Source organism: Mobula birostris, chromosome 14 (genome assembly GCF_030028105.1).
Source record: "Mobula birostris isolate sMobBir1 chromosome 14, sMobBir1.hap1, whole genome shotgun sequence".
Classification (NCBI taxonomy): Eukaryota; Metazoa; Chordata; class Chondrichthyes; order Myliobatiformes; family Myliobatidae; genus Mobula; species Mobula birostris.
The window spans coordinates 30246920-30273132 of record NC_092383.1 but is presented as its reverse complement, the minus strand read 5'-3'; the positions used below and the strand labels follow the sequence as shown (position 1 = coordinate 30273132).

At 42.4% G+C, this 26213-nt stretch overlaps 1 protein-coding gene across 11 annotated transcripts in view; it reads left to right on the top strand.

The window, feature by feature from the left end:
• sema4ba (sema domain, immunoglobulin domain (Ig), transmembrane domain (TM) and short cytoplasmic domain, (semaphorin) 4Ba) overlaps positions 1-26213 on the top strand; it is a 455853-nt gene that overhangs the window by 380913 nt on the left and 48727 nt on the right. For all 11 annotated transcript variants that reach the window (XM_072278297.1, XM_072278293.1, XM_072278298.1 and 8 more), the window contains 5 exons: positions 19034-19194; positions 21751-21813; positions 21897-21995; positions 22087-22198; positions 26010-26126. In XM_072278297.1, coding sequence (XP_072134398.1) covers positions 19034-19194; positions 21751-21813; positions 21897-21995; positions 22087-22198; positions 26010-26126 — 552 coding nt within the window. The remainder of the gene's footprint in view (positions 1-19033; positions 19195-21750; positions 21814-21896; positions 21996-22086; positions 22199-26009; positions 26127-26213) is intronic.

Genomic DNA, 26213 nt, shown 5'->3' with positions numbered 1-26213 from the left:
TTTAAAAGGTAAGAGTAAAAGGACACAGGCAGCATCTGTGGAAAAGACTACTGTCGATGTTTCAGGCCGAGATCCTTCATCAGGCCTGGAGAAACAAAGAGATGAGGAGTCAGAGTAAGAAGTTGGGGAGGGGAGGAAAAAACACAAGGTGATAGGTAAAACCGGTGGTGGGGGGAGGGGGGTGGTGGCTGGTGAAGTAAAAAGCTGGGAAGTTGATTGGTGATAGGAGAGGACTAAAGGACATGGAAGAAAGGAAAGGGGGAGGAGCACCAGAGCGAGGTGATGGGCAGGTAAGGAGATAAGGTGAGGGAGGGAAATGGGAATGGAGAATGGTGAAGGAGTTGGAGGGGGCATTACTGGAAGTTTGAGAAGTTGATGTTCATGTCATCAGGTTGGAGGCTACCCAGACGGAATATAAGGTGTCGCTCCTCCAGCCTAAGCATGGCCAATGGAACTAAGGCAGATAAATGAAGTTGAGGTGCACAGCAGCCATGAACAAACTGAATGGCAGAACTTGGGCTGAATGCCCTATTCCTCTTCTCATTTAAATCAACTGGCTGTAGAAATTGTCACCAATGCTTTATTTGTAAATTTCTATTTTTGCTAAAGCATGTTATGTTGGTCCTTTTGTACTTTCTTCATTAAAGTATGTTATTTTTCAGATTGAAGTGTAATTATCAAAACAAAATGGTTTACTGTATAAACATGATGCAATTCAGTAAATCAGTGAACTATAAATATGAGCACATATTTTGTTTAGTAAATTAAGCTAAGCAGAAATAGATCTAATATAAAACAGAAAATACTGGAAATACTCAGCAGATCAGGCAGCATGTGTAGAACAAGGAACAGTTAGCATTTCAAATCAAAAACATTGTTAGAACATATTCTGGGGTCATAGAATACAGCAAATGTTAATTACAACAACATCCAGTGTTCAGATCTGAATGTGGATTGCAGATTGAATTTAAAATGTAACTCAGAACAATGGTCTTGCTGGAGCTGCAGGCTGGGGTCGATTGCAAACCCCATTGATCTGAGATGTCTGCATATGCATGAGACGGTGGTGATTAACATTCAGTTGAGGGTGTCTGAAGTGCTGGTGGGAAGATCTAGGTGTTTGACAATTATATGTAACTCAGAGGAAGCATTGTCAACTCAAGGTATTGAAGTAACAATGTAATTGTAACTATTGAAACTGTACTCAGCTAACATTGATCTTAAGGGTATAAAGATGTGATATACTTTGAGTTTGGGAGGCCTCTTCCAAGAGTGTGCCCAGTATGATACCTGCTTGTTTTGCTGAATAAAAACTTGTATCTGTCTATGTGACTTCGGTGACTCTGGTGACTTAGATCAGTCACAACCCCCTTCATCAGACATCGTTTTATATCAGGTAAACAGAGTTGATGCCGGCCGGTGGTGTACTGGCAGCAGCACCAAATTTTGAGGCCATTGGTCCCAGTTCGGAACCAGCCGCCTCCTTGCACGCTTTCCATCCATGCTGGATTGAGCGTCAAGCTAGCAACTTGGCCTCATAAAAAATAACAAATGCTAAGGAAATGGAAAAATGCTGCCTAATGTGCCACAAGGCACAAAAAGGAACAACAACAGCAAACAGAGTTTATACAATAGTGATGTCATTTCTAAAAGCACTGCTGCCTCAGGCTAAGTTTTGAATTTGTTGATTGTGGTAGGAAGCTGATTGACCTACAAACTGAGATAGAACAGGAGAACTACAGCTCTCCTCTCCCAGCTGGTGGTAAGAAACTTAACTGAAATGAGCTAAGCAGTTTGCAGATTGCTCTGAATACCTCTGACAGTCCCCAATTTGTGATTAAGTTTGTACAGTACTCACACTTGGAGGTTGTTAAGGACATGGAAGCGCATTTGCGACCATGCTGAGCTAGATTATTGGAGCAGAGTCAAGTGGTTTAATGCTCTCTTGTTCTTTATTGGAGTTGAATAATACACAATGTGTTTCAAAAAAAGTTCCACTGGATTGCAGGAACATCTTTAGCTTGTTGAAAACTTGGTTCCGGAGAAAAATACACCAAAAAGGAATGTAAATAAATGGCAAGAGACTCAATATTGGGTATTTCAGCAAGAAAATTGTCTGCCTGTCACCATTTTTGCCTCTTTTCAGCTAATTGGGATGGCCACTTAATTGGGCCAAAATGTACTGGTCCTGATGTGCCCCAATTAACCAGAATCCACTTTGTATATTTGTATATTATATCACTATTGATCGATACACGTTGTATTTAAATCTTCTACAGCTTCACTCCTTTCTATCAATGTAACAGCCGCTATCACCAATAGCTCCATCTCTCTCCTCCTTCACCACCTACGCCTGGTTTGGTTTTGTGTTTCCTTGAGCTAACTTGAGACAGATTTGAAGGTGCAAATCAATAAACTATTCTTATGTTTTTATCATAATGTTTCCCTTTGTATAGTGTAGTGAAGTCTGGTGAATAATTGGCCCCATTCTAACGGTTATTACAAGTAGACAGTTATCCATGACACCTGCCTCGCTGTGGAGACACTTTTTTTATTATCATTGCTGTGGTCTTCAAGACAAGCCTGAAAATTAAAAAAGACTTTCATCTCATAGCAGTTTGCAAGGAAGACTCCAGGCGACAGTTGTCACTGCTGGCTGATTGATGTCTAATGTTTTGTGACCTACTTGTCACCAGCTGCAGCCCCGCATTGACAGGATGCCTGCGCCTTCATTAGAAGGGATCAGGAGGACTTCTGCTTGCAGCTGCTTCTCCTGATTAGCTGAGTGACAACAGCTAAAGGCTTCTGCTCTGTGCAGTGTGTAGAGAAGGAATGTCAACGTTTGATTGGGTGTCTAAATCATGTGACTCTGGCCAGGGTGAAGTGGTACACTCACTGATATAGGCAAGGTTTCCTTATGACGTAGAAGAAGGCACTTTGGCCCATCAAGTCTATGCTAGCTCTCAGAGAAATCCCATTCTCCCACTGATTTCTAACCATTTCTCCCCACATTCTGCCACCAGGCTGCACCACAGGCAATCTGCAGTGACCCATTGACCAACCGAGCCACACATCTTTGGAATGTGAGAGGTACCCAGAGCATCTAGGGCCACAGGGAGAGCAGGCAGATCCCACGCAGACTGCATCGGAGGTCAGGAATTAAAATGGATCACTGGAACAATGAGAATGCGCCACCGTGCCTAGGTTTGCTTTCTATAGAAGACGTCCAGTGAAGGGAAAGTTGGAATGCGTGGAAGATACCTCTCACGGTCATCCCTTTCCATAATCTGGTTCTTGTTTGGTGATTGCAGCACCAGGAGATGGGTGAGCCTTCAGTTGGACAGTAGATCCATCCCTAACAGAAGTCCATTAGCTGATGGAAGTGCCTACTTGGTAACTGCACTGAGTTCCCAATGCAGTACATGACATAGCAATCCATTTCCAAGGTTTGCATCTATTGATAGCCTTCCAGAAGTAGATTGTAATGTAGAGATGCTACATTACCACCCATGTACCATATGCCACTGTGGGCCTTTTGCATCCTTCCCATTCCATGTGCAGAAAGATCCTCCTCCCATTCACTGGCTTGCAGAGAAGGAGCAGGTTAAAATCATGGATGGCCAGTTAGGGACTTATCCAAAGTACAATGATTGGAGTGTATCTCTGTGGTTGTGGAAAATCTGAAGCTCCCACCTCCCCACTTAAAGGCTGGGTCAGCTGAAGAATTCCAAAACTCACGTTGGTAGATTTCTGCTACATAAGGATATTAATGAGTAGGGAGCAAGTCTGGTACTTATTACAGCAAAGCAAGGTTGTGCTGGCTCACAACAGAGAAATCCCATCAGGCCCGTTTCCCCCCTCCTTGTTTCTCATAGCCTTGTAACTTAATCTCTCTCACGCATGCCCTTCAATTTCCCTTTGATTCTTTTTCACTCTAACCTACTCTAAGGGACAATTGACAACAGCCAATTAACCTACCAGAACAACAGGAATTCTGCAGATGCTGGAAATTCAAGCAACACACATAAAAGTTGCTGGTGAACGCAGCAGGCCAGGCAGCATCTCTAGGAAGAGGTGCAGTCAATGTTTCAGGCCGAGACCCTTCGTCAGGACTAACTGAAGGAAGAGTGAGTAAGGGATTTGAAAGTTGGAGAGGGAGGGGGAGATCCAAAATGATAGGAGAAGACAGGAGGGGGAGGGATGGAGCCAAGAGCTGGACAGGTGATAGGCAAAAGGGATACGAGAGGATCAATGGACAGGAGGTCCGGAAAGAAAGACGGGGGGGGGAGGACCCAGAGGATGGGCAAGGGGTATATTCAGAGGGACAGAGGGAGAAAAAGGAGAGTGAGAGAAAGAATGTGTGTATAAAAATAAGTAACAGATGGGGTACGAGGGGGAGGTGGGACATTAGCAGAAGTTAGAGAAGTCGATGTTCATGCCATCAGGTTGGAGGCTACCCAGACGGAATATAAGGTGTTGTTCTTCCAACCTGAGTGTGGCTTCATCTTTACAGTAGAGGAGGCCGTGGATAGGCATGTCAGAATTAACCTACCAGCTTGTTTTTGCAAGGTGGGAAGAACCCAGAACAGTAGGAGGAAGTGCATATGGTCTAAGGGAAAAAACACAAACTCAGTACGTATAGCGCTCGAGGAAATGGTCAACCAGGAGCTGTGAGACGCCACACATACTGTTGCATCATCGTGTTAAGGTGCAATCAGCTATCATCAAATAACAAGCACTCTTTTTAAATATGATGCCCTCTGTCTCAAGGTGACCCATCCAGCACTGTTTGCCCAATTTTTGAAGTACAGGGATTGTTCTCGTGAAGAAAGCACAGCAGCCAGTTTGCAGTTAACAGGCTCTCACGAAAAGCAGAACAAACTCAAGTATGTACATAGGTACCTCTCCTTACTTTCTAGATTAGTCAAAGGTATATTCAACCTGCGAAAGGTTAAAACAATAATAATTACTGGTCTTATATTGCTGATGATTTTGACAGGATTGCTGCTGTCAGACTGAGTTGCATCATGACTGATTTAACATTCAATCTTATTGTTTGACATGCCAAATTCAATAACTAGATCTCCCTCCTGCTATTACATTTTGTTATACTTGTGGCTTTCAACCATTTTCTTTCTATAAATCAGCCATTTTTACTTATTAACAGTCTTAGTAGATTAAAGTAACTAGAAAATCAATTTTGTACCTTACGGTAAAATAGTCTGGTCCCCCATCTTTGCTGTCCTGTGAGGTGCTTGGCTGGGTTTGCTTTGGTTTGTTCCAAAGAGAGAGAAGACTAATTAAGCCGTGATCAAATGGTGGAGCAGATCAGATGGGCTGAATGACCTAATTGTGCTCCTATGTCCTATGGTTTTATGTCCCCTGGTTGTCTCCTAACTTCACATGCTCAATGTGAACTTCGCATGCAGTGCTTTGGCACATTTCCCCAAACATGAGCCAATGCCCTAACACTGTCAGGTTGTTCCAATGTAAGAGGAATTACAACTGAGCGCTTTTTGGTTGTTATGATATGGAATTCGGTATCTGAAAGGGTTCTCGAGACAGATTCAACAGAAACTTTCAAAGTGGAATTGGAATAAACACTGTAAAGATCAGAGTTACTGGCAAAGAACAGAAGGTTGGGACTAATGTGAGAGCTTTTTCAATGATCTGGCACAGACCGAATGAACTCATTTTTCACTCTCTGTGCTGTGTCTTTCTGCACTCAGTCCGACACAGACTCCCAGCAGTGTCGTTGGATACAATGTGTGCACCCAGGCAGGTATCGTAAATGGAATAAGCAGGAATTGGCTGCATATTTTGTTGTCCCTGGCTGAGATGGCCTAACACAACCTCAAATGAGGCCTAGATTATTTTTACATCTATTACTGAGTCTCCTTGCTACTCAAATCACTGAAGAACACACAGATGCACACGCATGCCGGTGGTTTGAACTTTACTATCCAGCTTTCAACTTCAAGTTGAAATGTTTCTGAATATCAAGCCAAGGCATGAGATACAAGCCATGAGTAAGTCCATGCCAGTTCCCAAACCTGTCCATCACTTACTGTCAGATTACTAATTTGCATTGGTTTATTTTATTGGTTTATCATTGTCAGGTGTACTGATTTACAGTAAAAAGCTTTCGCTTATATACCCATTTGGGCACGTCATGCATTGAAGGAGTAAAAAGAAAACAGAATATAGAGTTACAGCTACAGAGCCAGTTCAGTGCATGTAGACAAATTCAGTGCAAGGGACACAGCAAGGTAGATTCGGAGATCAGAGGTTCATCTTTAGTGTATGAGAGATTGTAGTCAGTAAGATAGAAGCTACCCTTGAGTCTGGTTGTGCTTTCAAGTTTTTATATCTCCTGCCTGATGGGAAAGGAGAGAATGACCAGGGTGGCGGAGGGGGGAGGGGTCCTTGATAATATTGGCCACTTTCCAAAGGAGCAGGTAGTGTAGACAGACAGCGGAGGGGAGGGTAGTTTGTGCGATGGACTGGGCTGCATTCACAGCTCTCCACAATTGCTTACAGTTTTGGACAGAGCTGTAGGCATATAAAATTGTGATATATCTGAACAGGTTGCTTTCTATAAAAATTGGTGAGTCATTGGGCCTCAGCCTCACCATTGCATACCATTCACTTAAACAATGGAAAGCATGAGCCACAAATGATTTTCTTCCTGATTTGTGAGGACAGGATGTCAATGACTTTGAACAATCCAGGCACAGGTGGGTGTCACAAGTGGGTACCTCACAGTCCCAGCCAGTCAGATTCAGTCTTGACTTCTGTTGCTGTCTGTGTGGAGTTCGCATGTTCTTCTTGTGACTGAGCAGGTTTTCCAGTTTGCAGTTTCTCCCACATCTCAATAACGTGTGGATTAGCAGTTTAATTGGCCACTGTAAATTCTGAATGTGAGATAAGTGAATCCGGGAAGGAATTGATGAGAAAGTGGGGAAAGCCAATGGGCTAAGGTGTGATTAGCATAAAAGTGGGTGGTCTTTGCTCGAGCTGGACTCAGTGGGTCAAAGGAGACATAAGAGACTGCAGATGCTGGTATCTGGAGCAAGAAACAATCTGCTGGAGGAGCTCAGTGGGTTGAACAGCATCTATAGGAGGCCAGGAATTGTCAACGTGTGGCATCAAAACTTAGCACCAGTCTTGATGCAGGGTCTTGGCCCAAAACGTTGACAATTCCTACCACGGCACCCCCCCCCCCCACATACACACACACACACACACACACACACACACACACAGATGCTGCTGAGTTCATCCAGCAGATTGTCAGCCAGCCAATTGCCTGTGTGGTCTTAGGATGGTGCAAACTCGACACAGACAGCAACAGAGGTCAAGGTTGAACCTAACTGGCTGGGACTGCAAGGTTCACTCTCCTGTGTCTGGAACCCATTAAAACATCTGGGTCTTTCAAAGATCATAGGCACCCTTTTCTCACAAATCAGAAAGAAAATGATTTGTAGCTCAGATAGCGAATTTCACAGCATACACCGGTGATGTTAAACCTGATTCTGATTTCAAACAATTGGTTTATTGATCATTACAGGATGTCTCTCTGGTGCTTCCTGTTCCCTTCCCCTTTTCCCAACCTTCTCTCTGCCCCATTCCCACTCTCAGTCCACAATAGAGACCCATATCAGTCAGGTTTGTCTTCCCTCACATAAGTCGAAACGTCGACTGTACCTCTTCCTATAGATGCTAGCTCTTCTTTCAGTTAGTCCTGACGAAGGGTCTCAGCCCGAAACGTCGACTGTCCCTCTTCCAATAGATGCTGCCTGGCCTGCTGCGTTCACCAGCAACTTTGATGTGTGTTGCTCACATATGTTGTAGGGTTTGTGTTTTTTTTGCAGCAGTCCAGTGCAATACATAAAATTACTGTAGTACTGTGCAAAAGATTTAGACTCTCCAGCTACATATATATGTGCCCAAGATCTTTGCACGGTACTGAACCAACCAGAAGAGATTGGCAGGTCTATTAATCAAAATCGATTAATTATTGCTACCATCAGGGAAGAGGTACAGGAGTCTGAAGACACACACTGAACAATTCCGGAAAAGCTTCTTTCCCTCTGGCCATCAGATTTCCGAATGGACATTGAACTACCTCACTACATTATTTCTTTTTGCAGTACTTACTTAATTTAACATCGTTAATATATATATATATATATCTGTAATTTACAGTTTTTATTATGTATTGCAATGTAATGCTGACACATGACTACAAGTTTCATGACGTAGAATTCTGATTCTGATTCACCATGCGTCTGCTGGATGTCAGGCTGACCCAGTGTCTCAGAGCAGAGTAAGCAGTGACTCAGCCTGGCTGAACCGCACCTGAATCATCCACACACCACTGCCATTTGTCATCTGTGACTCCCTGGAAAGAACACTCCCCTGTGCACCCGAACATGCTCGGGCCCAAGTGAGATTGGGTAATAATTAAAGACGGGCAAGCTAAGGGCTGCTTCATGATAATGACAGCACTCACTGGAAAGAACAAAGAGTTCCTCCTTGTTCCATCTCTTATCTGATTCGAACTTGAGACCAGTTCGTCCCACACAAAGCAGTCGGAGATTCTGCGTCTGCGAAGCTAGCTTTCCTATCGAAGAAATTTCAGGTTCAGTTGCTGAACAAGTGATTGTTAGCTGCAGAGTAAAGGTACAGATAAAGCAGATTAGATGTATTGATGAAACTGTGTGATGAGCATCAGAAATTCAGAAACGATTGCAAAATCTATCTGGCCCATGTGCGAAGCCTACGTTGTTTACCAAAGCAAGTTTGATAGGGATAATACTACATTTGCAGGAGCTGCTGATGTGGTCCAAGCATCTGACAGGTTCATGTGGACAGTGTAATGGGACAGAAGGATTTGCAGGCATTGGCTTGAGGACAGCTCCGGTAGTTGAAAGGTTTTCCCACTAAGATAAGGGAGCACGTCAGAGTGGTTTCCTTGTGAGGGATTCCAGGGCACAGTACTGGCCTTTAGGTCTTCTTGATGTGGGGAGAAAGTGGCCACTTGTTGAAGAGCTGGAAATTGAAATGTTTCAGAGTTCTGCCTGAAGCGCTGTATGAAGATGGCATTTCAGTTAAGAGTTGAAACCGTGATTGAGCAGTACTTTGTGTGCAGCTTGTGGGGAGGGTTGTCTTTTATATTTTCCATGGAGAGCAGTCTACATCTATTTATTTATTATGTCGAGCAGATAACTCCAGTCAGTTTATTCTGCCTGTTCATGTAGCATCCCAGCTGGTTTGTTAGTATTGTTTTGGGAGTAATACTCAGCTCATTTACCTCACCTTGCCAATAAGTGACCACAATCTCATAGTTATTTATTCTTATTTTTATTTATTTAGAGATACAGCCCAGCAACAGGCCCTTTCTGCCCAACGAGCCCATTGCCATCCAACTAAGTGCATGTGACCAATTACCCTACTAATCCATATGCTTTCAGAATGTGGGAGGAAACCAGAGCACCAGGAGGAAATCCACACATATTAAACGGGGGAATGTACAAACTTTTTGCAGGCAGTGCTGGAACTGAACCATGGTCGCAAGCGATATATTAACATTCTGCTAACCGCTACACTACCGTGCTGTCGTCAGTTGGTCTGAGTAAATACAGGGTGGTCTTGTGCAGGCATGGCGGTAACAATAATATGCGGCATAAACACACACACACACGCACGCGCGTGGACCAAGCTTCAGTGCTTGGTAGCCTGCTCCTCTGAAACGATAATGCTGACCCTCTCCATCTCTAATCCTCTGATGAGAACTGGCTCATGGGCTTCCATTTTCCTCCTCTTCTATTCAATAATCAGCTCTTTGCTTTATCTGACATTGAGTGGTTGCTGTTTTGGAATGCAACCCTGATGTTGGAAAGAAGCTATGTTGATTGTTTTTATTCAGTGTTATCAGCAGAATCTTTCAGTGTGCAATAGTATCACCTTCGCCCACACTACTCAAAAAGATTTTGGACTACATTTGTATTTGAAAGCTAATTTATCCTAGAAAATGAATTATAAAAAATTGAGGAATATTTCAAATGTTTGACTACTTTAAATAACTGCTTATTGGCAAAAACAATGAAAGAAGATTAAAGGGATTACATGGTTCAATATTCTCCTTTCATGGCATTGCAAGTGTAAGAATCTCTCTGGCTCTTCCAAGGAAAGCATAGCTAATATAATCACCACATTATTCTCTGTCTCTGAGTTAAGCTTCTTCCCTGGAGTATAAGTTAAGCATTTGATAAATCTTGTTCTTTTTTTTTGCGGAGTGCATTCCAGGTGTTTTCAGCCACTGCATTCCCTTTGATATCTCACACAGAAAGCAGAAAATTTATGTGAAAGGTTTGCTGTGTTATTCAAGTATGGAGGAACACGCTGGAAGGAAGTGCCTAATTTTGAAATGCTTTACGAAAACGCTCTACTCAATATCACTGAGTATTGCTGCTGTAGTACCCAGTAAAAGAAAAATGTAACTGTGTGTCAGAGCATGACACATTCCGAGCCTTGACCATATGAAGTTACAGCTGAACACATGGACAATATCAGTGCAAGTACTCGATCCATATTTGTTGATAGATACATCAGCACTGTTGTAAACATCACAAGATCTGTGAGGCTGAAAGCCCAGATTGCGGGGGATTTCAGCCAATGTGTGGCAGGGGTTTTCTGTCAATTGCTAGAATTCTGCCAATGGCGATCTGTCTCGTTTTCATGAATGGAATTGTGGGAAGGATTTTACATCGTCTGCAGCAACGGCGTCGTTGGTCCCTCTTGGGTGGTCACTACAACCAACACGTTTACAAGTGTGGTTGGAAAGGGTCGCCCACCTCTTCAAGAAATGCAGCGGTATACCTCATGCATAATGGGATATGGAGCCATGATACAAAACAACCATGCTCACTGTGTGTAACAGAACAGGCTCATGAGGCTGAATGGCCTACCGTTACTGCAGACGATAATTCCCACAATTCCATTAACGATAATGAGGTCATAGGTAGAAATACTCTGCACATCTGAGCTTTCTATAGATTTTGTGATGTTATTCTCCTACAGTGCTGATACATCTGTCAACAAATATGGGTCACCTGCACAGGTACTTGCACTGAAATTGTCCATGAGTTGAAAGTGCAACTCATATTGTTCTTAATTATTGTTTTACAAAGAGGGCTACTTTGAAAAGTTTCGGTAGAAGATTCACTATTTTCCATGTGGGCCCCACTACCACATTGTGCCACAGGAATGCACAATGGATGGTGGTTGTAAGATAGACACGCGGATCTGAGTGGAATGGAGGGATATCGATCATGAAGAGATTTAGTTTGGTTAGATTTAGATGTAGGGCTGAAAAGTCTGTTTCTCTGCTGTACCTCTCTCTGTTCTATAGCTCAGTGTTATTTCCTGGGGAAAGTGGGAATCACAAATCATCTCAGACTTTCTCTGTAACTGTAAAACTTTGTTCTGCATTCTGTTATTATTTACCCTTGTACTACCTCAATGTACTGTTGTAATGAAATGATCTGCATGGAGGACATGCAAATAAAGCTTTTAAGTCAAAATCAAAGTAAATTTATTACCAAAGTACACATATGTAACCATGTACTGTCCTGAGGTTCATTTTTGCAAGCGTTTATGGAAAAATAAATATAATAGTATCTATGAAAAACTATACATATGGAAACAGAAACTGACAAACAACCAATGTGCACAATAAGAGAAATAGTGCCAATAAAAAATAGTACTGAGACGAGCTGTAGAGTCTGCAGATTGTGGAGTCAGTTCAGGCTTATGGTAAGTGGAGCTCCCCATAGCGGTGAGGAGCCTGATGGTTGCCTGATAATAAATGTTCCTGAACCTGTAGGACCTGAAGTTCCTGTAACTCCTGCTCAATCGTATATGCGACAATAATCAACTAAGCAACTAATTTACCTATAACCCACAGGCACATATATAATTTAATTCTTCTCCAGAGTGCTAAAATACAGAGTATTTGTGATTTGGTTGGGAACATTTAGCAGGTGGATAGCAACCGCTTTATCTCAAAATTTTATTTAGTGCAAACATCAGAGGTCAAAGCCCCTGTTCCTGTGCTGTACAGATTTACAGTATGTTCTATAGCAGATGCTGGAATACTCAATAAAAGAAAATGCAAGTCAGGCAGTATTTGCTGCGTGGGTACCAAAGGTTATGTTGGAGGATGATCAGTATTCAACCAGCTGAAAGAAGACAGAGCTTGCAAAGTGTAACCTTTCCTGAGGTTGCTGGCTGCTTCTTGGTGACGTGGACACACTCGATCTCCCAGTGTGGTTTTACGTTTCCTCAATTAAACGTTTGCTTGGCTGGCAGAGCAGCCTAAAGGAAAGCCAATTTGAGATTCTGATCTGTAACCACAGAAGCAGTTCAGCACCACAAAACCACAAGTGGTATGCACCCAGGTTGAAGCCAAAGCTCCTCTTGCTGTCAGAGAATTAGCAATGTGTCATTCGACATCTCCGCTAGCCACTCCAATTCATTACAGCAGGAGGAAGTAAGCATGACTGCAGATACTGGAACTCTAAACTCTGAAAATGTTGGAAGATGCTTCCTTCTTTTTCTTTCCTTTGGGAGTGCACATCAATCCCAGTCTCCTGCTCTGCACTTTGCCAGTGCTACATTCCTTTGACTATGTTCTTTTGTCCATGTTCTCACTCTCTAGCTGGTCCCATTGACTCACTGACCAGATTACCTGGTTTACAGTGTTTCCCCATGGTCACCTTGGTTTTATTTTCTCAGAGACATCAGCCCTCCCCATCCTCTCTGTGGCTCAACGAGCTCCTGTTGCCTCCTTGCCTGTCCCGACCAAGTGTCCTCGACCTGATACATTAATTCTGCTTCTCCTCCCACAGATGTGGCCTGGGCTACTGAGTAGATTCTGTTTTTTTTTATCAAGAATCCAGCTGCTTTTCTAGTGAGTTATTCTCTATGTCAACTTTGTATTAAATTGTTTTGTGCAGTGTTGCAAAGATACAACCTGTAAATTTAGTTACCCAGAGATCATAAGCCTAGGTTATATATTTTAACTCATTACTATGTGTGCGGATGGTAACATGTTGTTCAAGAGCAGCTAATCAAGGTCGATTGAATGCTGGTAGGCTGACTTCCTTCAGCTCCAAAATAGCAAGCGGGCAGCGTGTACACATTCCCAGTCAAAGTGTGCTTCCTGTTAATTTATAGTAATTTCTTGGTGTTTTCTATCCTCAAACCATCCTAATTTAATCCTGTCTATGCTAAGTTCAAGGGGAAAGGGGGGTCTGTGCTCATTGCTGCTGCTTATTGGTTAACTAAAGGTGGCCAGAGGTGTCTCAGAAATAAAAGTACACGTTGATAAGACATATGGTTTACTGGCTATTATTGGTAAGGGGGCAGGAACAGAGGCCATGCCTGAAACTGTCCAGCTAGACTACTTTGTATAGTTGTGATTATCATACCACTGGCAAAATGGGGTTGCCCAAGACAAGTTGTGGAAAAGATACACAAAGATGTTGCTGGGCTGGTGAATTTTAATTAAGAGGAGTGGCTGCATCGGTTGGGATAATTTTCTTTGAACAAAGAAGACTAAGGGGAGATTTAAATGAGGTATATAAAATAAGAGATCTAGACGGGGGAGCGGGAAGGACATTTCTCTCAGCAGAGAGGATTGAGTTAGTTGGAAGATTACAGGGGAGATGAGGTATATTATTTTTATCTAACAAGTTATAGGGTGTGAAACTCTCTTCTTAAAGCGTGGGAGGCAGAAACTTTCACTGCCTGTAAAATACGCCTGGATGACTGCTTGTAGACCAGAAGTTAGCAAATGGGATTAACGGAAATTATAAACATGAAAAATTCTGCAGATGCCTGAAATTCAAAGTCACACACACAAAGTGGTGAAGGAAGTCAGCAGTGTCTATGGAAATGAATAAACGGTCAACATTTCAGGCCAAGACCCTTCTTCAGGACTGAGAAAGGAGGGGGAAGTTGCCAGAATAAAAAGGTGGGGGGAGGGGAAGCAAATTTAAGTCAAAAGAGGATCATCTAAATTATCTTCTTTCGATTGGCATGAACACAAGGAGCAAAATGGTTGTCTTCTGTGCAGTAAGTTGCTCCAGTTCCATAAAGTGCAAGCATTATTCTGCTTACAATATATATAAATATCTGATATATGTATGATATATATATTCCTCATGATTGGAAAGAGTAGAAAAAAAGAAAATGCACCTGTTTTAGCAATTGTTCTTGTCTGTTAGTGATTCACATAATTCATGCCATTTAAATAAGAACTTTTACACATAAGTGGGCCATCAGTAGGTAAAGACTGGAGTTCGTGTCAAGAGAATAAATGGATTCTATGTGAAGCCAGTAGGCGAACCTGTGAGCCAACAATGTTGGTGATCACTGTGATAGTTTGAATCATTGTAAACATCATTGTCTATAGCAGAAGCTAAGCCCAAGAATGTGTTGGTATATATCAAGACAAAAAATTATGGTTAAGTAGTCAACATGACTTCCAAGAGGACCATAACCTTGTCGTAGGGTTTGAAGGCCCACTTGCCTCAATGATCTGGAGAGCTATGTTGGCTGGAGGCAGGACCCTGTGCTTTGGCTCTTCCTAGGGTCACCTATGCCAAACAAGTCAAAGGGTAGAGGCGAAACTAAGAGTGGTCCACCATGCCTCCAGGTTTGGGGGTTCAGCTCAGGGCTAACAACCCAGAGTGGCCAAAAAGCAATTGTTACAGAAACAGCAATCTCTACAGATAGGGATGGAGGACCTTCATTGCTGCCCTAAATGCCAGCAGTATAACGGGCAGTAAGTGAGTAAAGGCTGATTTATACTTGTGCATCAACTCAACGCCGTAGGTACAGCTCTAAGCAGAGCCTACGTGGATCCCAACACTGTAGTCTGACGCACAGCTTTCCCAAAATGTAACTACGTGTCGCAGCAACACAGACGGCAACAGCTGTGATTGGTCCGCCTGGTAGCATCGCATTTCCTCCTACGCTGCAATAGCTTCCCATTGGCCGACTGAAGGGCAGGGAAGGAAATCTGGCTGCAATGCTTTCCATAAAGCTTTACAAACCTCCAAAATTATGGAGGACACATTTCGCTTTTACGAAAAAAGACGCTCCCTTTAAACCTGTTTACCCCGAGAAAGACTACAATGACCATGAAGCCTTGCGGGGGCAGGTGTGTGCACATGCACGACGTGCGTGAATTGCAGAGCGACACAGACACATCAATGCACAAGTATAAATGCTCACAACATGCGTAGGCCACTTGTGTAGGTTACGGCGTCCATTTAACGCACGAGTATAAATCAGCCTTTATTGTCAACATAACTCAAGGAAACAGCAAAGGTTTTTGCACCATGAATATTGACAAAAAATTTTTAAAAATCTGGAATTAGAAAGAGGCATTTGCAATTGTCTTTAGAATGAAAAAGTTGAACCTTTTCCTATTGGACAGAGACTTTATTTTGGCAGACCCAATGAAAAATGAACAATATTCTGAAACACTTTACCTGCTGCTCTGTCCACTCAAACGGTAATGGAATCATAAGTTAGCAGTTCTTTGGACAGAATATTGCTGGCATGTTACTGATGATATGCACCATGCCATCAATATTCAGTCCAATGAATGACTAATTTATGTTTCCATTACAGTCAGTAACATGTGACCCAAGGGTCACAGTTTACTTGTTTTGTTTAAGAACTAGCCTCATTTACAGAAGTAATTTAGCCGCCATTTGAAATTTCAACTTTAGAAATTGAGCCGCTCAGCACACCACTCACCTTGTTAGCGATTGTGACACTGTGAATCAGATTACTAGAAATTCAGGCCCATCATTAACCAGGGCACATTAGCTCAACTGGATGCACCATCTGCATTGTTGGTGGGTGCTGTTCTACACATGGTTGTTAAATTAAAACCCCAGCAACCAATGTGATACAGAGGTTCCAGCGACATTCTTCAAAGAGGTAGGTAGCTTCCAAACAACTGACACAAGAAAATCTACAGATGCTGGAAATCCAAAGCAACACATGCAGAATAAAGGAAGAACTCAGCAGGTCGGGCATCATCTGTGGAAATGAATAATTCCATTTAGGACTGATGAAGGGCCTTGGCTCGAATCATCGACTCTTTACTCTTTCCCATAGATGCTGCCTGACCTGCTGAGTTCCTCCAGCATTTTGTGTGTGTTGCTCCAAGCAACTGAGCCAATGTTATTCCATCAACCAGAGCCAGCAGAAACCGGCCTGCAAATCAGTTATTTACAATGATAGGGCATGTGGAAATATAGATTAGTTGTGAAATGCTTTGGCGTGTGGGTCCCATATTGATGCATATCTTTCTAATTCCATTCCTTTATCTTGCTGAAGAGGAATGTATTAAACTATTAGCTGTGCCCTTTTACATAAATTCCTGGATTTTATTTCACAAAATATAATTAATCTAAATGTTAGATGCGGTACTTATGCTAATCCTCTTCATTCCTTTATTCCTCTATGCTGCTCTAAGACTATTCTTAGATTTTACCACCTTGACAGAACTTTGCTAACCTTTCTTAAGTTCTCACCATGTGTCTAATTGCCATTTAATTTATTAATGAGATTGTGATACATTTCAAGACAGGTCATTGCATCAAGGACATCATACAAGTGCGCTGTTGTAAATCACCTGATGTAGGTGTGAAACAGAAAAACGATCATGTGTTTCCAGTACAATAATCTGTGAGGCCAGTTGTCCTGTTACACACATTCACTAAATTAACCCTTATGGAATTGGCAATGGCAGTAATTAGAATCACAGCTCCAGCAAAAGGGGTTCCATCCTGACACCCCCATTTATAAATAAAATGACAGTGAGACACACAGTGAGAACTTAAAGTCAAAGTTCGAAGTAAAATTTATGACCAGAGTGCAAACGTGTCACCACATACAACTCTGAGATTCTTTTTCCTGGGGCATACTAATGCACTATCAATTACTCCAAAAGACTGAAAGTAGAGTAAGTACTGAAGGGCTTTTATTAACAGTAAATGGATCCACATTCACGCTGCGTATCTGTCCTGGACTGAGGGAGGAGCAGTGGCACAATTGCCTTTATTCAGGGGTCTGTGGGAGGAGCCACAGGAGCAGTCAGCAGAGGGGTGTGTCCAGACAGGTAACCCAGTTACAACATATATATATATATGCTTTACCACACATACCTAGCAAATCTATAGACCAGTAACTGCAAACAGGACCAATGGACAAATGCAAATATAAGTTAATAGCAATAAATGACAAGAGCATGAAGTGACAAGATAAAGAGTCCTTAATGCAAGACCATTATCGGTTGTGGGAACACTAGAGACAGAATAAGTTTAGTTATCCCCTTTTGTTCAAAAGCCTGATGGTTGAGGGGTAGTAGCTGCTCTTGACCCTGTACCTCTACCTGATGGCAGCAGCGAGGAAAGAGCATGGCCTGGGTGGTGAGGATCTTTGATGATGGATGCTGCTTTTCTACGGCAACGTTCCATGTAGATGTACTCAATGGTTGGGAGGGCTTTTTCTGTAATGTATTTAGGAAAGATTAGCAAAGTTCTGTCAAAGTAGTAAGTTTTAAGAACAGTCTTGTAGGAGTGTAAAAGGGTAAAGGGACAGATAGGATTAGAGTATGTACATAATCTAAAATTTGCATTAATTATATATGCAAAAATCCAGGAATGTATGTAAAAGAACAGATTTAATAGTGTAATACATTCTGTTTCTGAGAGATAAAGGAGTTGCCTTTGTGTAGGTTGCATATTCTCACTGGGACCATGTTCCTTCAGGTGTTCTGATTTCCTTCCATGTTCCAAAGACATGGATTTGTATATCACTTAGCAATGATTAATTGCTTGCCCCTACCGTGTAGGTGAATGATAGAATCTGGAAAAAGCTGCTTGAAGAATGAAATGAGATAAATGTGGGATAAGTGAAAATGGGTCCTCAAACTAGTTGCTGCTCTGTGGACTGACAGGCCTGATTCAAAGTCAAATTCAATGTCAAAGTCAGATTTATTATCAAAGTGAATACAGTACTGTGCAAAAGTCTTAAGCATATGTGTACACACAGCTCGGGTGCCTAAGACTTTTGCACAGTACTGCTTGTGTCAATGTGGAGCAGAGAGCAAACCTATAGATCTGGTGGGAGCAAAGGATGTTGGGATTGGCAAGGGTGAAATGCCGCGGGAGGGCTGTGGGAAAGGTGGCAGAAAAGGAGTTTCAGGGGGCGCAGGATGGCAGGAGTGAAGATGTACCCAGCCCTGAGACCGCAGGGCAGGTCATTTGACTTCAAATAATTGGTTCACTGATTATTACAGAATTGGCTCTCCAGTGCTTCCCACTCCCTCCCCTCTCCCTTCCCTCTTGCCCAACCACAATTCCCTTCTTCCTGCCTCCTTCCCACTCTCAATCCTCAATAGAAACCCATATCAGAATCAGGTTTATCATCACTTACATATGTCTTGAATTTTTTTTGCGGCAGCAGTACAGTGCAATACATAAAATTACTACAGTACTGTGCAAAAGTCTTAGGCATCCTAGCTCTATATATACGCATAAGACTTTTGCACAGCTCTGTATATGTTACCGTATACTACCTTGAGATCGTTTTCAAACAATGCAATAGAATTTATGAAAGTTATACATAAACAAAGACTGACACATGCCAGTGTGCAAATGACAAACACCAATGTGACTCTGCGCTCTATGACTCCACGGGTAATTTCAAATTCTTCAGTAATTGGGCATGTTCTTAAATCCTTTGGGCAAGAAGAATAAAACTTACCGCAACCAATTGAGTTTTGATTGTTTAAACCATGAAGAACCCCTGCTGGTTGAATGTCAATTTCCCATCTTGCCAAGCTAAGCAGACCTTGCTGTAAGAAGCTGCGCTCAGCTCCCTGCCTTTCTTCACTGGAAGGGGTCTGTTGCGCTATCTAACCCAAGTGCTTATTTTTCAGATGACACAGACAGAGTCGTCAAACACTTCTACAGGGATGGAGTGCAAAACTATACGAAGCTGCTGCTGGGTGCTGATGGACAATCTCTCTACGTTGGTGCAAGGGATGCTATTTTCTCCTTGAATGTTTCAGATATTGCTCCCAACAAGTTCAAGAATGAGGTATATTCTCACTTATCTGAAAGATGAAAGATTATTATCCTGGCAGACAATGAACAAACATCTCCATTGGAGATTTTTCCTTTGCTTATTTTCGTATAATGTTTTGGAGAGTAGGACGTTTTCAGAAGCAAAAAGGTCCTTAGGCTGCAGACTCAGATACTTTGCAAGCTAGATTTGCATTTTAGTTAGAGGCTTCTGTCAGCTGTCAGAGCTGTACACCCAGACACAGGGCAGAGGGTCATAGGAATATTATTCAGTCAAAGCACTTCATCAAATCACCCTCACCTTCCCCTGTCATTAGATGCCCTCCAGCAGCGGGAATGACTGACGGGATAGTTTCTTCTTTCACAATTATGTGATTGCAGAACCAACAAGAGCCCAGAATCTCTAAAGATGTGAATTCTAATCCTCGTTGTGTCCCAATCTGAAGAATACTCGAATATCTCAGCCAGACTTGACAGAGCAGATCCAATTGTTTTTGAGGTTAGCTGGATGCCTGGGTTGAGTTAATCAGTGAAGCATGACCAGTTAAAAATCCTAAAATATTATATAAATTTCATGGGACTACTTCGCTAGAAATTTGAATAAATCCCATGGCTGATTTAATTCTGTATCTGAATTTTACCAAAGCCAAACATGAGGTATTTGTCTCTTCAACTGACTGCCTCGTTTCAAAAAATGCTTACAAAGAACAGCAAAATTCCAATAATCCAACGCTCTCAGGACTCTGGTGATGATGGGCGGGCTGATTTTCCTGACTATTAAAATGTTAAGATGCCTTCTGCTCTCTCCATCCTCACTAACAGACTTTTAATTTAGAGCAATGCACAAAATGCTGGAGGAACTCAGCCAGTCAGGCAGCAACTATGGAAGGAAATAAACAGTCGACATTTTGGGCTGAGACCTTTCATACTCCGCATGAAACATTCCTCCAGCATTTTGTGTGTTGATCTGGATTTACAGAGTTTGGCCAATCTATTGTGTTTACACTTCTAATTTCCTAATAAGGTCACAACACTACACAGAACTGGTCAACACAGCACGCAAGAAAGGCCCTTTGGTCCAACATGTCTATGCTAACCAAAATAAATATGACACAATATTATAACAAACTTTCCAGTGAACTTGATGAGTTTAAAGGGGCCACAGTACCAGCACTCAGTGAGTCAGATGCCGAAGCATCAGGATTTCCGAACAATTGGATGATGAATTATAGGAGTTTTACTATGCAGGGAGCTTTGTCACTGTAGCTTCGTTTTGATGGAAACATTAAAGATAATGAGCTGTTTGACAATTTCTATTACTCTGAAAAAAAAAATAGAATTTGCTTCTTATGATAGTTCTATTGTGTCACTGAAATACGGTATAGGGTGGGGCACCAGTAAGATCTTAGGGGCACTCTGCTCAAGTTCTCTGGCTGTTCAGTAGAATTTTATAGAGGAATGAAAGATTCAGTGTACAGCAGATCATTTTCTTTAATCTGTCAGGGTATAGTTCTTTAATTAATCTGTTAATTGTAGGTGAAGATATAAAGATAGTTTATGGTAATTTAGAAATAAATTATTGAACACAATGCATTGGAACACTGATATGATTATGAAATTATTTTGGATAAACTGGATTATCACTAGTTTTCACAGTATCCAATACCTGAAGGAGTAAATTGTGTGATTATGGGCACCCCAGCGATTAATGACAGCAGCTGATGAAAAGGGAGATCTCTGACATGGTCATTGGTTTCTTCTGCTCAGTGCTCAGTCAAGGCCTGGCATTCATGCAGTCATCCCATTGAAGGGAACTACACCCAGTCTAATTCCCCCTGCACCCCAGCACCCAAATTCATCCCCCTCCCCTTACTGGTTTCACTTACTCACTTCACACACAGTTCATCTGTAGGCTTCCTTCCCCACTCCCCCTTACCAATCTGATTCTGGTTCCATTTGCCATTCACCTCTTCCTTAATGGTTGCATTGTTACGGCCTTTACTTATGAGAGTCTGGAATTGGTAGCCCCTTGTGCACTTGTATATCTCCCTCCAGCAGCTATCTCCAATCTTTGCACCATCCCCGCACCCCCCCCCAGTCTTTCTCTATCTACCCCTCATTGGTTTCTCTGCCTCCATCTCTTTTTTTTAAAATGCCCTTAACTCCTGGTGGAGTCGTCAGGGCGCCATCATGACAAGCTTTTTGCACCGATCTTTTTGGTGATTGCTCATCATGTGGCGTTTCTTTAGCATCTGAAACCTGGAGGAGCCTATCCCAGGTTTTTTTTTACGAGGTCAAGTTGCTAGCTCAACACTCAACCCTGCACGGATGGAAAGCGTGCAAAGGAGTCGGCTGGATTGGAACGCGGGACCTGTTGCCCCGAAGTCCAGCGCTGATGCCACTAGATGGACCAGCCGGCGACCGTCCATCTCTCATTCACCTGTCAATATTCCTCATGTTTGAAAGCTGGTGAAGGTGAGGAGTCCGAGGCAATATAAATTTCTCGTGTGAATATAATCCCACCTGAGATGTTGCTGAATGACGGGTAATCGTATTCCTAATCTCTTTCCAGGTGATTTGGGAAGCCCCACAACAGAAGAGGAAGGAATGTCACTTTAAGGGGAAGAGCCTATCGGTAAGCATTCTTGTTTGTGAAAGTAAACTGTTCAGCTATGTCCAAGTCCATTCGCAATAAGTTTGATATTTGTCCATTTGCAGAGTGACTGCTTCAATTACATCAAGATCCTCCTCCAGCTGAATAGCACACACGTATACATTTGTGGGACTTATGCTTTCAGCCCTACTTGTGCCTACATTGTAAGTGTTAACACTGTTACCATCAAATATTGGGTGATAAAACATTACCATATAATTACAGACGGGGTAATGCATTATCTTTTATTCATAGCAAATTGCAGACTTCTCTCTTGCAAAAGGCCCCAACGGTAACCTTCTCATGGAGGATGGAAAAGGTCGATGTCCCTTTAATCCGACCTATAGGTCAACTGCAATTATGGTTGGTGAGTAGAAGCAGGTTTTAAGTAGATGTTGCATAGTTCAATCTGAGAATGTGTACAGAATAGAACCAGAAATTCTTACTCTTCACAGAGATCCATAAACAGGAGAAAAACCCCAAACAATGAATGACAGAAAAATGTTAGAACCCTAAAGTTCTCTCTCTCCCTTCCCTGCCCAGTACCTCTGGTTATATCTGCCTGTGACTTATGCAGGGTTTGGGGGCCAGAGTAGAGATTAGTCATCATTCAAATGTTGCAACTTTATTCAAGCCTCTCCACTTGAAGAGCTTTCTAATGGAATTTCTTTCGCTCAAATGGGAACTTTTGAATAGGGATTCAAATTGAGATATTTTAAAGTAATTTAACATAGCTGATGTGGAGAAATCATTTTGTTTGATTAAGATAGATCAGAACAAGGGCCTCCAGTGCAAACCACACACCACACACTTTCTCACACAAAAGGCAGAAATCTGGAATTCCTTTCTCTTGACTGGGTCAATTACATTTTTCAGGACTGAGGTGACTGAAAGGTAACAATGGTTGGGAGTACACATTGGTAGTATCTAACCATTTAGGACTGAAGGACGAAACTGCTAATCCTGTGAGATCCTCCAATCTGAAGTAGGCAGCACAACCATGTACTGAGCCAGGGAAATGATAGATATGTTGCATTATTTTTTAAAGGTTTTGTCTGTGAATCCAGGGGTTATCCATGGCACCTCCATCAAAGATTTGATCTTGGGTAAAAAAGAAACAAGTGGCAGGTACAAGCAACTGGATGAAGGGTGTCTCATAATAGATATGGAATGGCTAAGAGATAACTTAATCAAGAAATTAGAAGGGCATAAGGGGGGGCCTTGAAATGTCATTGGCAAGTAAGATTAAGGAGTATATCTAGAGCAAGAGAATGGCCTGTGAAAGAGTGGGTCCTCTTAAACAAAAACAACTTATGTGGAGTCTGGCAATGTGGGAGAGGTTCTCAATGAATACTTCTCATCTGAATTCACCAAGAAAAAGTATATGGAAGGTAGTGAGTTCAGGGAGGGGGTACACAAGTAACCTGACCAGGTCAATATTAAGAAAGTGGAGGCATTGGTTGTTAGGGAACGAATAAGGATTGATAGATCTCCAGGCTCAGATGAGATTCATCCCACTGTATTATGGAAGGCAAGGAAGGAGATAGCTGCAGTCATGATGGAGATTTTTGCATTTTTGTTGACCACAGGTGAAGCGCCAGAAGACTGGAGGATAGTTAATCTTGTTTCTTTATTTAAGAAGGGTAGCAAGAAGAAGCCAGTGAACTGCAGGCCAGTGAACCTTATATCAGTCGCAGGGCAATTATTGGAGAAACTCCTCAGGGACAGAGTTTATGTCCAGGAATAATCACCATGGCTCTGTGTGGGGCAAATCCCATCTCACTCGATTGAATCAAGTTTTTCAGTCTAAGAAGACTAATGAAGGCATGGTAGGCTGCAACCAAAGGTTAAGTCATTTGGGATCCAAAGCAAACTGGCTAGCTAACTGGACCCAACGTTAGCTTGGTGGTAGGAGACGAATTATAGTGCTGGAAGGTTGCTTTTCAGATCAGAAGTTTGTGACCAACAGTATATCTTGGGGATTGTTGCTGGTGCCCTTGTTTGATGTGATATACATCAATGACTTGAATGTGAGTGGAGGAAATATTACTATGTGGATAAGAAAGTTGGTGGTGTTGCGGAGCGAGGAGAAGGTTTCCGAAGGCCACAGCAGAATATGGATCAGAGGGAAAGCTAAGCAGAGCACTGGTAGATGGAACTTAATACCGACAAATTAAATTAAATCTCGCAGTCCCAACAAATTAGACCCCTTCCAGTTTGCGCATTGCACAAAGGTACATCAATGATGCTATAGTCATCTGTCCTTTACACAGTCCTGTCCCACCTGGACCGTGGCGAATCCCATGTCAGAATGCTGTTTGTTGATTTCAGTTCTACTGTCAACATAATCATTCCCCAGAAGCTGGTGGGGAAACTGTCCATGTTGGGTCTCAACACCTTAATCTGTAACTGGATCTTGGACTTCCTGATGAAGAGACCACAGACAGTTCGTATTAGCAGCAACATTTCTGGCTCATCACGCTGAGTATGGGCATCCACCCCCCCCCCCACCCCCCCCAACACATACCCCCAGGGCTGCCTGCTCGGCGTGTTGCTGATCACACTGCTCTTACACGACTGTAGTGCCAAGTCCAGATCTAAACACATCATTAAGTTTGCAGACGACACAACAGTGGTTGGCCTCATCAGCAACAATGATGAAACAGTATCGAGGGAGGAGGTAGTGCAGCTTGTGAACTGATAAACACCCGACAATCTGAGCCTCAACGTGGACAAGAGATGAAAATGTCATCAGGGTCTCCCTCCCTCCATTCAGGACATACAGTATATCAGAAGTGCCATGTACGCATTGCCTTCAGCATTATCAAAGAGCCCTCCCGTCCTTGGCACAATCTCTTTGATCTCCTGCCATCAGGCAGAAGGTGTCATAGCATAAGAACCAGAACTATCAGACTAGGTAACAGCTCCTTCCCCCGGCTGTTAGACTTCATAGCACCCTGCTTCCACCCAGCACTCACGTACACCCTGTGTGAGTGCGCTGCCACGCAGCATACCACCCCATCCACTCTCCAACTCACTCTCAAACTCAGATTCTCATCCTGCTCTGGTCAGTTCTCATCTTTTATTGCTGCTGCTTCACATATTTATATGACTGCTTGCTTTATTATAACAGTACTGGCAACATTCAACTGTCTTACATAAACATGCACTTGGCCATTTATGTCCACCTTGTCAGTCTTCAGGCCATCCTATCCAGAGACTTGTGCTAATATTATTTTGTGACTGTATGCTCGCGATCGTAACTACATGTGCTGTGTGTGACCACTTTGCTCCTTGGCCCCAGAGGAACATTGTTTTGTTTAGCTGTATACGTGAGTATGGTTGAATGATGAGGAACTTGAACGAGTGTGAGGTGATGTATCAATTGTGTAAGTCGACATATAGAGTAAATGGTAGGGTGTTAAGGAATGCTGATAAACAAAGGAACCCTGGGATTCAAATCTATACTTCCCTGAAACTGGTAGATAGGGTATGAAGAAGGCCTTCATAGGTCAGGGGATGGAATATAAGTGTTGAGATGTTATGTTGTGACTTTACAAAACATTGTTTCGATTGTATGTGAAGCATTGTGTACAGTTCTGGTTGCCACGTTATAGGAAGGATGTATTTGCACCAGAGAGAATGCAGAGGGAATCCACCAGATGTTGCCTGGATTGGAGGACTTTTGGGGCAGTCATTAGATAGGCTGTGGTTTTTTTTTGCCTTGGAGTGAAGGATGCTGAAGGGTGACCTGATTAAGATCCATCAGTTTGAATTGTTAACTCTCTTTCTCTTCTCACAGATCCAGTCTGACCTACTAAGTCTTTACTATGAGGCATAGATAGGTTAGATAATCAGCTCTTTATCCTTTGGTAGGGGTAACAAAACAAACAAAACAAGTGGGAATTGATGGTTTTGTGGCCAAGTTTGCAGATGATACAAAGATAGTTGGAGGGTTGGGTAGTGTTCAGGAAGCAGGGAGTCTGCAGAAGGGCTTGAACAGATTAGAAGAATGGGCAAAGAATTGGCAGATGGAATGTAGTGTAGGGAAGATGGGTCATTATATTTTACACATTGGATGGATAATGTGGACTCTTCAAGTATGACAAGATCATTGATGGAGTATTGAATAATATGAGTGAGCATCTTTAATATTCATTTGTCTTCACTTTCTCTAGAGGAGGAGTTATATGCAGGAACAGTCAGCAATTTTCAAGGCAACGAACCAATCATTTCCAGGAGTCTGGGAAATAAACCACCCTTAAAAACAGAGAATTCTCTTAATTGGCTTCAGGGTAAGTTACAGACAACAAACATTGAGATGCTGATGATAAAGATGAACGCTGAAGTAAAATCCCAATTCATAGAGATATTTTACAGCA